General features: G+C 35.9%; 1 protein-coding gene across 2 annotated transcripts; it reads left to right on the top strand.

The window, feature by feature from the left end:
• Nucleotides 1-1,565: 1,565 nt before the first annotated feature.
• On the top strand, nt 1,566-14,675 carry ssx2ipa (synovial sarcoma, X breakpoint 2 interacting protein a). 2 transcript variants are annotated; one of them, XM_088927406.1, is made up of 14 exons: nt 1,566-1,731; nt 4,403-4,520; nt 5,042-5,208; nt 5,554-5,757; nt 6,048-6,158; nt 6,376-6,511; nt 8,595-8,670; nt 8,869-9,046; nt 9,158-9,305; nt 11,289-11,425; nt 11,639-11,806; nt 11,911-12,028; nt 13,053-13,200; nt 13,860-14,675. In XM_088927406.1, the coding sequence occupies exons 2-14, from the start codon at nt 4,481-4,483 to the stop codon at nt 14,005-14,007; spliced, it is 1,779 nt and encodes a 592-aa protein (XP_088783532.1). In that variant the 5' UTR covers nt 1,566-1,731; nt 4,403-4,480; the 3' UTR covers nt 14,008-14,675. The 2 variants fall into 2 exon arrangements, with proteins under 2 accessions (XP_088783532.1, XP_088783531.1); XM_088927405.1 differs by having other exon boundaries at nt 11,633-11,806.
• Nucleotides 14,676-15,066: the final 391 nt, after the last annotated feature.

Here is a 15,066-nt window from a genome sequence, read left to right as displayed (position 1 = left end):
CAGAGCTAACAAGTAGAGGCCACTGGCGAAAGATTTTCAATATCTGATGCAAAAACTAACTTTGAGATTCAAACAGTAGTGAGCTGCGGGCCACTCAGAAAAGTTAAGCGGGCCGGATTTGGCCCGTGGGCCAAAGTTTGCTGACCCCTGATGTAGAGCCATGCGGTCAGGTTCCCATCAATCCCTACATGTAGAGTTCTGTAGTGACCCATCTTTTTTACCCAGACTGTTGAAATCAGGCCTCTCTATTGACTGGTCTGTTGTACAAAACAATTACCAAGAATCATTCATCATATCCCCCCTATAGAAACCCGTTTCCACCAGGGAGTAAAAAAAAATGCGCTATGGTATCTTGCAATTGCGACATTGTATCTCAGAATTACGAGTTTATATCTCGCAATTGTGACTTAAAATCTCAGAATTACGACTTTATTTCTTGTAATTATGATTTGATATCTCGCAATTGCGACTTGAACGCTTAAGCGTTTGAAAGCAAGTAGCTGGGTGTTCTGATCAGTTCATATAAATCAAATTATATTTGCTACTAGTAAGTATATGAATATGTCCATGTTGGTAGCTGCGTCAGCATGCGTAGTCTGCAAAGGATCAATAGGTTTATTCCATGCTGAAAAGAGAAGAGAGAAAACACAACGTCTCGGCTGTGAAGCCTTCTTCAGGTGAATATGACAGTTTATTTTGTTTCCAGTGATTTTTTCCACAATCAAAAAATTAATGTGGATTCTTTCAATATTACAATATAGTACTTAGTACTTAGTAATATTTGATCAAATTTCTTGTGCTGTAATCAATAAAATATTGACAGCATTGCTATCTGATGAAAAAAAATCTGTTGTAAATAATTGCTTTTATGGCATGAATTGCCAAACCAAATGTGTATAAAATGCAAATTTAAGCGGTTAACATTTGAAGGTTCACTTTTCAAAACCTTTTCAGTTACACCCAGATTCCATTTCTAGAAAAAGAAAATACCATCACATGTCCAAAAAGAGTAATTTATTGATGTTGACAATATTTCTTTGTGTCATTGTAGTATAAAATGCGCCTGGAGTACTGCGGAAAATGTAGCCGCCCATGTTTTGAAGTTATATAATAAAAGCGATTTCTCCTCAGGTACCGGAAGACGCGAGAATACAACGGGTTTTAGAGACGACGCGTACAGTACATTGAAGTAAATCATGAAAACAGAAAAAAAAAGTTTGCTCTGTGACCTAGTGTTAGTAACTAGTAAAATAAAACTGAACCGATTGCGTAAACGCAACTAAAACCCATGCATAACCTTCGATTGCCGTATAATGAAGAAATAAATATGAGAAAATGAAAAGCTGACTTCCAATAACCATCAAACAACGAACTGCATGGGTTTGCAAGGCTGGACTGTTTTGCACCTGCTGGTGCCTGTAGATCACGCCCACCGGTTTCTCAGGGACTGTAATTAAAGCCCAGGTGTCAGCCAATACTGTGAGCAGGTAATGGTTGCCTGGCAACAGGTTCGCCAATGAGCGTAACGTTTGTTGGTGAGCCAGAGAGTCGGAAGCTTCAAACCTGCGCCTGTTGAGTGAGTGGGGGAGGTTGGTAGTATCAGCTGTTGGTGATCAAGAGATTAAAATATCCTACTTGGATGCTGGGGACTTGTCTGAAGTGGATTTATAGGTTTACTGTGTTCTGGAGAACGCCGGTGTCTTGGGAGAGGAGTTCATCTGGTGTTATGTAGTGAGTGTCTTTTCAAACCCCGTTTCTCTTCTGCAGCCCAATACGCAACTGAGCCTACAAGACAGCTGTGTGTTTATAATAATTTTGTAGTCAGGTGTTAAGGGGCATAATTCAGTTGCTTAGGTTTTACTGCCTTCAGTGTTACATATTTGATTTCACTTCCTCATTGCGTTTTATTTATGATTCCTTGGAATAAAGAGTTTCTAAACTAGTTTATTTGTATGGGACGTTAACGTGTTAGAAAAGCTCGGCTTTAGCTAATCCTCTGAATCAACAGAAAATCGACCTGCTCCGTACGGTCAGCATTTTTGTTTTCCAGTCCTGGTCAAGCCGTGGCAGTCCAGCGGCCCTGTGTCTTGACAGCTTTGACTTGTTTTTGGTCTCACTGGTTTCATGAACTGAAATGATGATAACTGTCAACTTTTAGAAATGTCTAACTACTGTCACACTTAATCTTTTAATACATTTCTCTTTGTTTACGTTATACCCGAGCATGCTTTTTTTTTCTCGGTTTACACTGATTCTCACCTAATTTGAGCACATTTCTCAATCAGTTTTTGTTTTATGCGACTATATTGATGACTCCCAACGGTTTGTATTGCTGTATTTGGGAATATTTTTACTGGTGTCGTGACTAGGCACTTTAATCATGTGAATCATGTAGTGCCGCTTAACTAAATAGTAGAAACCTTTTTTTTTTCTTGCTATTGATAACTCTAAAAATATTTACATATTTTGCGTCCTTTTTTTCAGAAGGCTTCACAAGCTACCAGGGGCTTGGCAAGTCTGCTATTAACTCCGTGTTGTGATGGTACTATTTTTAATATTGGCATGTTGCCTGCTGCCGGTGAAACGGCAGAACAGGTCCTTTGTTCTGAATATGAAGTTTCTATCCCACTGTGCTCACTCTGGTTCTGGATTCTTCTGAATTGTTTTTGACCCGTCATATCAACGGGTGATAATGCATGAGAAGTACCTTTTTCCCCAACTACAGTTTGGGAAACATTACTTTTATATATTTGTCAGTAAATACTTTGACTTGCACTTTGTATAAATAATCGAGATGTATGTTTTGTTTTTTATTACAGCTATAGGTGGTAGGATGCTAGATGGTGCCATCTTACACTTTATTTTAGAAAGTAAAATGAACTAGACAAGCACCAGCTCACTTGCCTACCGCTGTATTGTTACCAGGGTAGAATCAATTTTAATTACATGCAAAACGTAAAATACACTGTTCTAGTTATGGAGCCTTCATTGGGTGCATGTAGGAAAGCTGCAGTGGGGCACAGCAAATTGTGACTGGAAATTCTGGTAAGAGGAGGGACAAAAATCGAAAAGCAACTGTGCCTTTCACATTTCCCTACTTGACAGGGTTTGAATAGAGTTCATTTTGTTGCTGTGTGCTGGGGGAAATATTGGTCCACTCTAAAAGTGATTTTGTCCTTTCTCTTGCTTTCGTAAGAATCTGTGAATCATTGTGAAAGAAACAAATGGAGATCATTTGGTTAGAATTCAGATTTGTGTTCTGATTTTTATCACTGAAACAATTTTTACATCATTTTCAATTAAAATTTATAAATGTGTGGTAATGTATTCTTCACCGTAAAAAGGCTATAAAGTAAGGATGCAGGTTTAAGATTTTTACGATGACTTCTTTATTTTTCATAATATCCTCATTACAAACTAAAGTAAATGGGAGAGCCACGAATTTATGGTTGCATCATGTCCAGTTGTAATGTTTTACCATGTTACACATGGTAGATAACAACTCGCATTTTACAGTGCTTCTCTCAATTGTTTTGTTTTTATTAGAGCAAGTACCTCAATCTTATGAATGCTTATGAAGTCATTTTAAATTGCCAATGGCATTTTAAAAAAATTGCAGAAATATTTAAAATTTGAATTATTTTTACTTCTAGCTTCAAGCTTCATTTAACAATTTAAGAATATGTAGAAGAATTTTAATTCTGCCTCTTCTTGTAAATCAGTCATATACCACATTTTGTGTGCTGTCCTGCTAACATACTGACAAAACAGGTTTGTGTTGACGTTTTCTAGGTCATATTGCAATGTAAGGGATCCAGTTGGAGCAGGGCAAAGTGTTTTTTGCAAATGCTAGGCCATCTGTGCAGCGTATTAGTAGATAACGACGTAGGCACGCTAATATGATTTCCACTTGTAATGATGACCTCCTTGCTGTTTGAGAGCTTGATTACTCTGTGGTATACTCTTTGCTTTTGTGGATCTGGATAGTGTAGACCTGGGATGTGTTTTTAAATTGAAACCATGTGTAATGTGTTTGAAATTATAGGGCGGATGAAGTAGTTCAGCTTGTTTTGCAGAAAAAAAATTAATGGGCTTCTGTTAACGACAACTTCGACTTGCATGTAAATAGTGATATAAATGGCAGAGTAGACAGACATTTTATAATATTGCATAACCTTTTTGAGAATGTAATTTGCTTAATTTACATCACTAATTGTGGCTTAATATTTCATATACAGCAGCTGAGAATTTGATCTGTATGTGGCTTTTTGTTTAAGCTCTTAATGCTTGTACACAAAAACGGTGAAGTCACCTCCTTCAAAGCAGCAGTACTAGGCTGTTTTAATCCCCTATGTGTTGGATAGCTATACGTAATCTAACAGGCTCTATTTTTCTGTTTCAGGACTGTGATGTGTTGGAGCTGCCACTTGCCCTATCTGCTGCACTGGATGAGCCTCAGGTGTTTTGGCCTTTAGTTGCTATGGGAGATTGGAGGACAGTAATGCCCGAGTCTTCACTGGGTAATTACTGCCATTCATAACAATTTGTATCTCCTTGAGCTGACAAACTGATTAGTTTATGTATAACCACTGGCATTATGTTCTTCTTTTTAGTGCCAACACATGTATAAAAGTGTACAATTTGCCTTTTTTTAAATACTTGATAAAATATTAGGTGATACTTTAATATAGAGGTTGGAAATTCATATAAGAAACTCATAACCTGTGATACACAAACAGAATGTTAAACGTAGTGTCAATATCAGTAGCAAGGGACCGGTATTGTGTTAAATAGGATTGTTTTTTTTTAAAAATCACAAGTAGTTTTCTACATTAAACTGTTAATTGCTTTTATCCATGGTGAATTTCATTATGAACAATACATTTTAAAGTTAACAGTAGAAACCAGTATGAAAGGTTCAGAATTCAACATGATACAGGAAGCTCTTGCAATTAAAGAATACAGGGTTGCTCTGAGTGTAATTGTATAATTGAATAGACTAGGATGCCGGTGGTAATTTGTCATTGATTCTTTTCTCCAGGGAGCGCAGATGCATCTTTGTGTTCCTCTAGACCTGCAATGTCTCCCCTGGGGCTTGATATTCCCTCCTCGATACAGTGCTCTCTTCTGTCTAAGCACTCGTATAACATTTTAGGTGCTTTTTGTACAGAGGACAATGTTGCCCAGTGCATTTCATATGTTAATCAGGTAATTTATATTGTGCCTTAAATGAAAAAAATCTTCTGAACATCATTATGCTGACTTTGACAAATCACATACATGAGGACTTAAAATGGCCTTACTAGAAATAATTAGAACGAGGTTTTAGTAGAACAAAATGCATTAGGCTACTTACTCATAGGGTACAAAAACAATGCCTTTGTCATTGTCAAATCTTTTATGACAGAGTGATAAAGACCTACATTTACTGTACAATTGTGAGCTTGCATAAGTTGGTAAGATGGAGTTAGTTAGCACTCCTGTTGCTCACCAGTAATATTTGCTTTACATAGCACTGTGAATTTAAAATAACCATTGCTGCTCTCTTCATAGGAGCTCTCTTCACTTGGCTTTGCTGCTCTGTGCAGTGACTCCAATGGGAAGAGAGACCTGAGCTTGGTGACTGTGCTTAATGTTATGTATGAGCTGCTGCAGCTCCACCGCCGAGGACTTCGCTCCCTGGAGGACATGGAGACTGAGCAGCTGAAGTCCAGTAGTGACCTGGACCACCTCCATGTCAGCAACTCCCGTCTGAAGGTCCATCTTTAGAACTCCCCTTCATTTTACAACTTAGCCTGTTCTAAATCAGGATAGTGCATGTGCAACCAAACAAGGGTTTTTTAATGTCTGTAAGAAATAAGTCTAAGCTTAGTATCTTAAGGTTTAAGAATTCCAAAGTTAGAACCAGATCTTAGTGTATTGTAGTGGGAATTTCAAATGTGTTAATGCTGATTTTACTACTTTACTCATTTGTTCTTTTTATAATGTTAATATTTCAGATTGATTTATTATGTTTTGCATAATTCATATTAATTTGGTGTTCTTAGGATCAGCTTGAACAACTGAGAAGGGAAAATACAGCACTACATGAGAAAGAACGTCAGATGCAATTGAAAATCAAGAGTTTACAAAATTGTTTAAAAAATGATAAAGAAGAGGTAAGACCAGACTCATTGCCTTAACAGAATGCCTTTTTAACAAAATAATGTAGAAGGGTGATTTTTACCAGTACAAATGGTGAAATAAACTTTTCCTGTCTGATAATTTGATTTATTGTACATCATTATCTTTTCATGCACATCAAATTGCTGTTCTGTAATTTACAGCCTAGACAGCTAAGGTCTTAACTTGATCACTTAATGTTATTCTCATTAGATACAGAAGCTCCAAAACATAATAGCAAGTCGTGCGACTCAATATAACCATGACATGAAGCGGAAGGAGAGAGAATACACCAAACTGAAGGAACGCTTGCATCAGCTTCTGATGGACAAAAAAGATAAAAAGTTGGGTAGGTATATATGATGTTTTAGAGCTTTGATTTTAAAATTTGTTTTTTTCTGGAATACTCCTTTACTTTTTAAGAACAAGAAATCTAGTTCTTAATACACTTCCACTACTCTTTGTGTGAACAAGTGTCTCCTGTACTCAGTTCTAAATGCCATCAATTTTAGGGAATATATCTGGTTACTCTTTCCCAGAAATTTCATTTCTCTGCCATCAGAGTGTTTATCTCAATACTATTTGTTGTTTCTGCTTTTTTACTTAAGTATTTGAAGTAAAAAACACTTCAGGGTCAGTGTTGTCCATCTTGTATCTAGGTTCTCTGTACATGTAGACTAGATGTCAGCTGCTAAGTGTTTACCCAGTTCTTTTTTTTCCTGTCTTTTAAAGTATTTTTCTGCTTTAACATTGTTTCCTAATTCTCCTTGTTTGATGCACATTAAGAGCAGTAGTCATTCTAATGCATAGAGAATAACTAATAAATACATAATCCCAGTTTGACATTAGATATTGGTTTTCTTTACCATTTTAATTTCCTTTGAGTATTAATTTTTTTACTTTCAGAAGCCTTTAGAAAATCTAAATACACCATGTCCTTTTCTCAAAGCTGCAGTCCGCATTGACAATCTATGACCAAACCAAACATTTGAATTCTGATCCATTATGTATAACACTTGATACCTTCCCTCCCCACAACCATACTAGAAAGTAAAAAGAATCCAGTTCTGAAGTGCAGAATTCCTGCACCTGTTAGTATTGCAACAGCTACTGTGGGAGGAAAGTCAATAGAGCTGACAGACCCATACATGATCTCTTGTTGCAACCTTAGGAATATTGTGAGCCTTTTATAGTTGTTGTAGAGATCTGTCCAGTTGTTGCTTTGGCAACACTTTTATTCATGCCAATGAACCTCATTGAATTTATGATCACAGTTCCTTAATTGTTTTCCTTAGTTTCCCATGATAACTACAGTAGAATGCATCTTCCACACGTGTGCATTACTGTTTTCATTATATGTGACTGCAGGCATGTACCCACAGGTCTTTCAAATGTTTTTTTTTATGCATTTGACACATACAGATCAAACCCCTTGATTAAACTAGTTTTAAATTGTGTAGATGTTCTGTTATATCCTTCTGTTCCTTCATGTCTTCAGCATGCTGTACCGCTAATGCTGTATTCATTGTGGTGTTAGCCATTTTTAGGTGCTTCTGATTAAATGATAACTGCATGCACATGTTGTAGTTTCTCTTACGCTTTAATTACGTGTACATAATTGTCTGGTGCGATAATGTTGTGGTATTGGATCCACTTGCCATCCTCCTTCACAGCTCTCCGTCTCAAATCTAGTTTAAATATTTTTAATTTGTATACTATTAGCCTAAGATGAGTGGTGCCCATCTCATTCTTGTAATCTATGTCTGTCAGGTGGCCTCTACCACCAGACTATGTATTTAGGGATTTGCATTTACAGTTGCATTTCCCAGTTCCCTTTTGTATAGCACTGATTGGATTTCAGTAAAAAGTACTGAGTTGTTCCTAGTGGAGGTGACTAAAATGTACTCTAATCAAGCACACTACTTAGGTATATATCTTGGTTAATGTGGCATGCAGTGGGTAATTAGGACTGAGAATCAAAACAACAATCAGCAGCATATGGGGAGTGTAGAAGGACAAGTAATTCTTTTGGACAAAGTGCTAATTAGTTTTACTAGACTCCAAATCCACTTGTTAGTGGCTTGCCAAGCTGGGTTAATTAGGTACAAGATTAGGCTTATGATGACTTCTGGAACCTTGTGGTCCCTAAAGTCTATGTTCATCACATGCTCTGAATTAAGAGTTTGTTCACTATTAACAGAGATTTACCATACTTGCAGTGATTTTCATATTGACATTATCCTGCATTTGAAGGTCTTTTTTGAACATGGTTTAGTAAATTTTTTTAATAGTTTTTTTTCTTCTGTTTTTAAAACTACTTTGAACGACCAGCCAGAAGCATTGGAACTGATTTATTAATCGGTACCAGAAAGCCTAACCCTGTATCTTCTCATTTTATCTATTCAAATGGACTTTGAATGGTATTCTTTCAGCTATTGAAGTTCTAAATTATGTTGGAAGATCTGATGGGAAGAGAAGCCTTTGGAAGACTGGAAAGACTGAAGCCAGGTAAATGATGAACAAGTAATCTTATGGTTATGCTTTTTTGTTTCCCAACTGCAGTTTAAGGCATTATAGTCTTGATTTAAAATATTGATATTCCAAATTGAGCTATGCTGCTTCATCAAACAATACATGGCACTACTCGGAGCATTCATTTAACCTTGATAAATGTTACAATTCAGATTATCCCTTTTTTCCTTAAAGAAATGAAGGTGAAATGTACAAAACCCTGCTAAGTGATTATGAGTGCCGACAAAAGGATTTGATGGGGGAAAATGCAGAGCTGAAGAAAGTTCTACAGCAGATGAAAAAAGAAATGATGTCTATTTTAAGTCCTAAGAAACTCAACTTGAAGGAGAAAGTTGAAGACGGCCTAGAACAAGTGGGTATTACTGGTTTCTCTTGGGGCCATAATTTCAATTTCCAGCTGTATCTTGTTTGAGGGACCTGTATGCTGTGGGAGTCCAGGCTAAATGTTACTACTGTGTTACAGACTTTGTCTGATAATGATGAAGAGGGGGGGGATCACAGCCGAGAGGTTCTGGAGTTGTCGTGTGAGCATGCAAGGGAGCAGCTCACCAACAGCATCCGCCAGCAATGGAGGAGACTCAAGAATCATGTGGAGCAACTAGATAACCAAGGTACTCTAAATTTATCTTCGTAAAAGAGCAAAGAGATGGTTTCTAAAGTTTGGGTCCAAAAAATGCATTCTGTATGATGCAACTACATAACATTCTATTCCTGAAATCCCCATTTTCAATCATGTAATCAGTTTAAACTACTTAATGTGCTGGATGTTTGTGATTGCTCTAATCCTAACGTATGACTGCATAGTATATTGCTTATGCAGACCTACCTGAAGACCCCTGCTTACATGCCTAAAAAAGTAACATTCATTTTAAGATCTCACTGATGCAACTCTCAATGCAAGACTTCTATGTACTTGTCAGGTTCCCCAAATGTTACCATAATTAAAACTTTCTGTACACATGCATGTTGGAGGGCAATTGTACCGGAAATATGAGCTGAGGGCAAAATGCTTGCCTTTCTTGAAGGGGCCAAAAGTGTCCTAGAAACTGACCTTGTGGCCTCTAGCACAGATGGAACCCATGTAATTAAACAGCATATACTGTATATATTCTAAATGTAAGGGGCAGATAAATGAGATTTGATTCAGCTATGGTAGTGCTGATTGTGTGCAGTCTTACTTCCATTCACTGTAGTGGAGCACAAGACAGGAAACATTCACTCTAGAGTGTGAACAGAGGAATGGTTGATAACTTGCACCATGAGTTTTAATAAGTAATAGTCAATGAAAGTGCTGAAACTGTCTCCTTGATATTCCTTATTTACAATAAGGGGATCCCATGCTTGTATAGCTGGAACCCTTAATATATACATTCAATATACTGTATATAGTGCATATAATTTAAGGAACTTTTGAAAGACTAAAGACATTCATAGATTATTGAATGTAGTATTTCCTTAAGTATTTTGGTAATGTTATTGAAATGCTAGTCTATTTTGCCGTTGTTCAATATTTACTTTTTTAAATTGTTTAAAATTACTCTCTAGAATGCTTATATTTGGAAATCACCCTCTTAGCAATAAATCGTTTTGGGATCCTTGCAACTTTACTTATCTACCTGTTTAGAGAAGGGATCTTTGCTTGGTTCCCCCGCAACCTAATGAAGTCATTTAATTGTTGAAGAGCTGGTGAAATTGGAAATAAGATGGAAAAAGCCTTTTGGATCAATTGCTTTGTCATTAAATGAGAAATGCAAACAAACCTCAAATGAATTACATCTCCCCAAGTATTTTCCTGATTAAATTTGTTGTGCTCCATATATTCAACATGCTGCTTATAGCTTCTTGAAACCTAAAAAAATAAATGTTAAGAAATTTAGATGGTCCATCCAAAGATCATTTTGTGAACACAAACTGCGTAACTTAATAATTGATGATATGTGAGCTTGCAGTGCCCTCTTCTGTCTAAGATGGAACATCACAACTGTTAAAGACATTGCTTAGTTGGATCAATTCAAGCTTATACCCTGGGAGAGGTATTGTTGTGTTGGACTCTTGCCACAAAAACAAAAAGATAGATGGATGTCAACAAAGAAGACAATACTCTCCCAGGAGGAGGAGTATACATTCACAATGGAATGGATAGGTTATGCTGTTTTGAAAACAAATGTGGGTTATACTTCAAAAACCTGGTCATAAGGTATTGAAAGCTTAATTACTATTCCAACTTGTCTGTGTTCCTGCCAAATAGCAGCCACGGAGCCACTTTTTTGTTCATAAGTGTAAAAGTTATCAGCTTCAAGAAAACATTTTTTTTTTTAGGATTCAAAAGAGAATGTCTGCACATTCCTGTTCCTTTAAATTAATGGTGATTTAAAATGCTTCACGATATATGAACAAAAACCACACAGCTTAAATTCAGATGGTCAGTGAGTACACATCATAGTTTATAACCTGTGTGTACTTTTTAATACATAAAATAAAGCCTGTAATGATTGGATTCCTGCGGATTTATGTAAGTCAAAAAAAAATCATGACTATCATCTTTATGCAAGTCAAATTCATTTTATTTTATAATTTACATTTCACTTTTGTAGCATCCTTGGTGCAGAAGGGGGCTCAGATTGATAAGGATGTAATTGCGAAAGAAATCCATGAGGAGGAAATGGAAAAGCTGAAACTGGAAATCCAGCAATGTAAAGACTTCATTAAAAATCAACAGCAGCTCTGGCAGGTAGGTCAAACCTTACACTTCTGTGTTTTTATGTATGTTCCCCGAGCTGTCCTGCAATTTTCTTTGTAAACAACAGATTCCACCAAAGAGAACTAGCAGAAATAATAAGCCATTCATTTTGTGATGGAAATTGAATGCAATTGTCTAAACCACATAAATAGCAGTGGGTTTCTTGTTGCAGTCTAATTTAAGGTACTTTTTTTGCAGCAACAGCTGACCTGTCCATGTGATGATGAGACTGCTGCTCTACTGCATGATTGTTACCTATTGGAGGAGAAGGAACGACTGAAGGAGGAGTGGGATCTCTTTGATGAGCAAAGGAGAAACTTTGAAAAAGAGCGTAGAAATTTCACAGAAGCTGCAATTAGATTAGGCAATGAGGTATATTTCAATAGTTGATCTAAATGCCTTTAAATGTTACTTGTAGAAGGGGATGTTTTCTTTTTTTCTCAGAAAATACTTTACAGCTTATTTTATACTTTCAGAGAAAAGTTTTTGAAGACGACAGGGCAACATGGTTAAAACAACAATTTTTGAACATGACCCCATTTGCAGACCGTAAGAAACCCCAAAGTTCAAAATCTCAGAGTGCCTTATCTGTCAGTAAGTACAACTTTTTTTCCTCTTGTTTTATTTGGATGCTTCTTAAATTGATTAATCTTGATTTATTGGCAAACGTACTGTACAGTAGTGTTTTTCTTTAACTTAAACAGGATGACAAAGTATGGCTGTACAGGGCCTATAGAAAGTCCCTTCCAAAATAAAACACTAAGATGCGTTAATTTAAATTTTAATTTGACCTTTATTTAAAACTCACAACCTCCAACAGAAAAACACATGCTCAAACATTCTAAAAAGTATTACAGATGAACACCTAGACAAATGGGCTGGATAAGTGTATACCCTTGAGTGTGTTTTTGATGGAAGCACCTTGTGCTTGAATTGAAATAATCAGTGGTATGGAGCATCCCCATTTTTGGCTGAAATGGAAAAAAATATTCTTACCTTAGATTTAAATTCAGTATTGTTAACCTTAAAGAGTGCATCTATAAAAGGGTTAAGGTTTTTTGCTTTTCCTCATCTAATGGGTCATGACAAATTTTAGATCAATGAGGTCATTAAAGAAGAGATTGTTTTTAATGCTCCTCAGTAAATGCTGGTAAGATGCTGGGCAGGTGATTCCAACACTAGTTTGAAATAGAACGGAGCAATAACTACCATTTTTGGACATGGGTCTTTTACTGCCCTTCACGTCAAGAAATTGATATAGTTCAGGAACAAATTACCATTAATGGTTATGCTTGGTCCCTTGTACATTTGATTGAGCTCCAAGCCTGTTTAAGTTATACTACTATCCGGGAAATTGTTTGCATTTTTGCAGTGCAACAAACTTATGATTTTAACAAATTGCCTTACTTGGGTATCTACTACATTTTTTATTCCTTTTAATTGTTTTTAAATGTGCAAACTGTAAAGTGCTGGTCAGGCAAAACATTTGGTTTCTTAATAAAGTATCTACTATTTCCAATTTTATTAAGCTGCCACTTTGTTCTGTGAAGTGGTCTCCTAAGACAAGTTTGACTGCATATTTGTCTAAATGGGGAAGTAATGAGAATGCATGTCTTAGGTACAGAGACTGAATTGTGGAATGGCCATACTCCAGCGCAGCTGACCAAATCTCTCTCTCACACTGTTGGTACACCTAAATCTGCCACTTCCAAGATGCCATCAACAGTAGAGCTCTACCGCACGTTACGCCTCATTCCAGACCCAAGGTAACTTATACTGCATACTGATAAATTTTATTTTTTAAAGTATTTTTACCTAAGAATATGCCTATGCGGTTAATTAATTTAACCAGAAACTCGTTCTTTTTAATGTAAAATGAGGATGGTTGAACTTGAAACAATAGAATGGAAAAACAGTGTACCATACTTCAGTAATGAAGTAATAAAGTACAGGTTTCCTTTGCTCATGGTAGAAACCCTGGGTCATATGCATTTCTGACCATAGAAAATTTTAGGAAGTTTGCTGCTTCTCCACTATCCCCTAAATAGTGTTGTACATTTTTTACATTTGTGTACACATGATTTCTCTTAGTATGTTCAAATCTTTTTAACCATTTTTAAGCCATTTATAACCCAATAAAAATTCTATTATATTCTTAATTTTATTACATTTGTTTAATTTTAATTCAGGCTACTGTATCTACCTTTTAAAGGAGAGAATTTGAAATTGTTACCTGTAGACAAGTGCAACACAGACTGTGGGAGCCCAACTACTGATTTACAATATACTCAAGTATTTACTAACTCTGGTTTTGTCCACTGTTGGGGTTTTCAGAAATGTATCCCCGTGTGACTGGCAGTGGAATCTTGTACTAAGTGTTGTTTGTAAAGCATGCTTTGAGTATTTTTTTTGTTCCTTTTTACAGTTCATCCAGAACACTGCCAAAGAAAGGAAGTTGGCAGGACTCCAACATAATTCACACTAGTGAAGTGTTAAATAAATCAAGACATTCCACTGGATCTGATGACAATAGTATTTATTCTCTAGCAGGAGATGAGAATACTCCAAATTAAGACTCTGAAATTGCAGGAAATTTGAAAATGTTTTATTTTTTTAGAGGGTTTTTTCCTTAAATCACAGCATGTCAACAATAGATTAGATGCCACAAATACCATGAATTCAGTTTTGTTATCTCTACCAACTGATTTTATTTAACAATTAAATAAAATGCCAAAAACCTGTTACCTTTCTTTTCTCCTGAAAGTGTATAGATTATAAATTTACAGTATTTCTGAATTATTTTTGACTATTTTTTAGCTTTTTTTTGTTGCTTGGTTTCTTATGTAAGAATACCGGCTCATTACAGTCCTTCTGTACATTTGGAAAAATGATATGTTGGAGCATGGAATACTAGATAGTTGCTTGTGTTTTAATAACCTGAAACCTCAGCTGGTGTAATCTGTAAGTAGATCTCTTCTGTATATTTAAGAGAAATTGAGCTTGAATGTGTATTTGCTTTTCAGTGTGATGTGGATTTTTTGTTGAGTGAGTAGTTTTGTACTTTGAGTTAAGATTTTCGATTTTAATTTTGTAATTTTCTTAGGCACTAATGATTAAGTTTCTTTAATGAGACTGTTGATAAATCCATAGTTTTGGTATTTTAAAGATTTGTAAAATATATTGCTTGTCAAATCAATGCAATTTGTTTCTTAGGTTCAATAAAGCCAATATGATCTGCAAAGTTTATTTTATATATACTTCACTACAATACCTGTAAAAAGGGTTCCACTTGTGGAACAGTGGTCTAAACACAAGCTACATGTAGTAAAACTAACTTTAAACTTTGTTTAAATCTTTCTGTATTTTGGGTTATCTTATTTCTAGGTAAGAAAATGCACTCATAAGATAGGGAAGTATCTTGCCATTGCCTTTTTTCTGATTTGGGAACCCTGCCATGGTACCCTGTTCATTTTGCTCTACAGAGCTGGAGCAGTGGAGCATCCCATTGCTGTTTTTGTTTTATTCAAGTGTATAAACAACTTCAATTTTAAAGCATAAAGACTGCATTTATGCTAGTCTGCTGGTAATAAGTTTTTCATTCAGATACATTAATTACCATTTGGCAATGACTA

The sequence above is a fragment of the Atractosteus spatula genome, chromosome 11, assembly GCF_055471065.1.
Source record: "Atractosteus spatula isolate fAtrSpa1 chromosome 11, fAtrSpa1.hap1, whole genome shotgun sequence".
In the NCBI taxonomy this organism is placed as follows: Eukaryota; Metazoa; Chordata; class Actinopteri; order Semionotiformes; family Lepisosteidae; genus Atractosteus; species Atractosteus spatula.
Note: the sequence above shows the minus strand (reverse complement) of the source record. Positions and strands in the feature narration are given on the sequence as shown.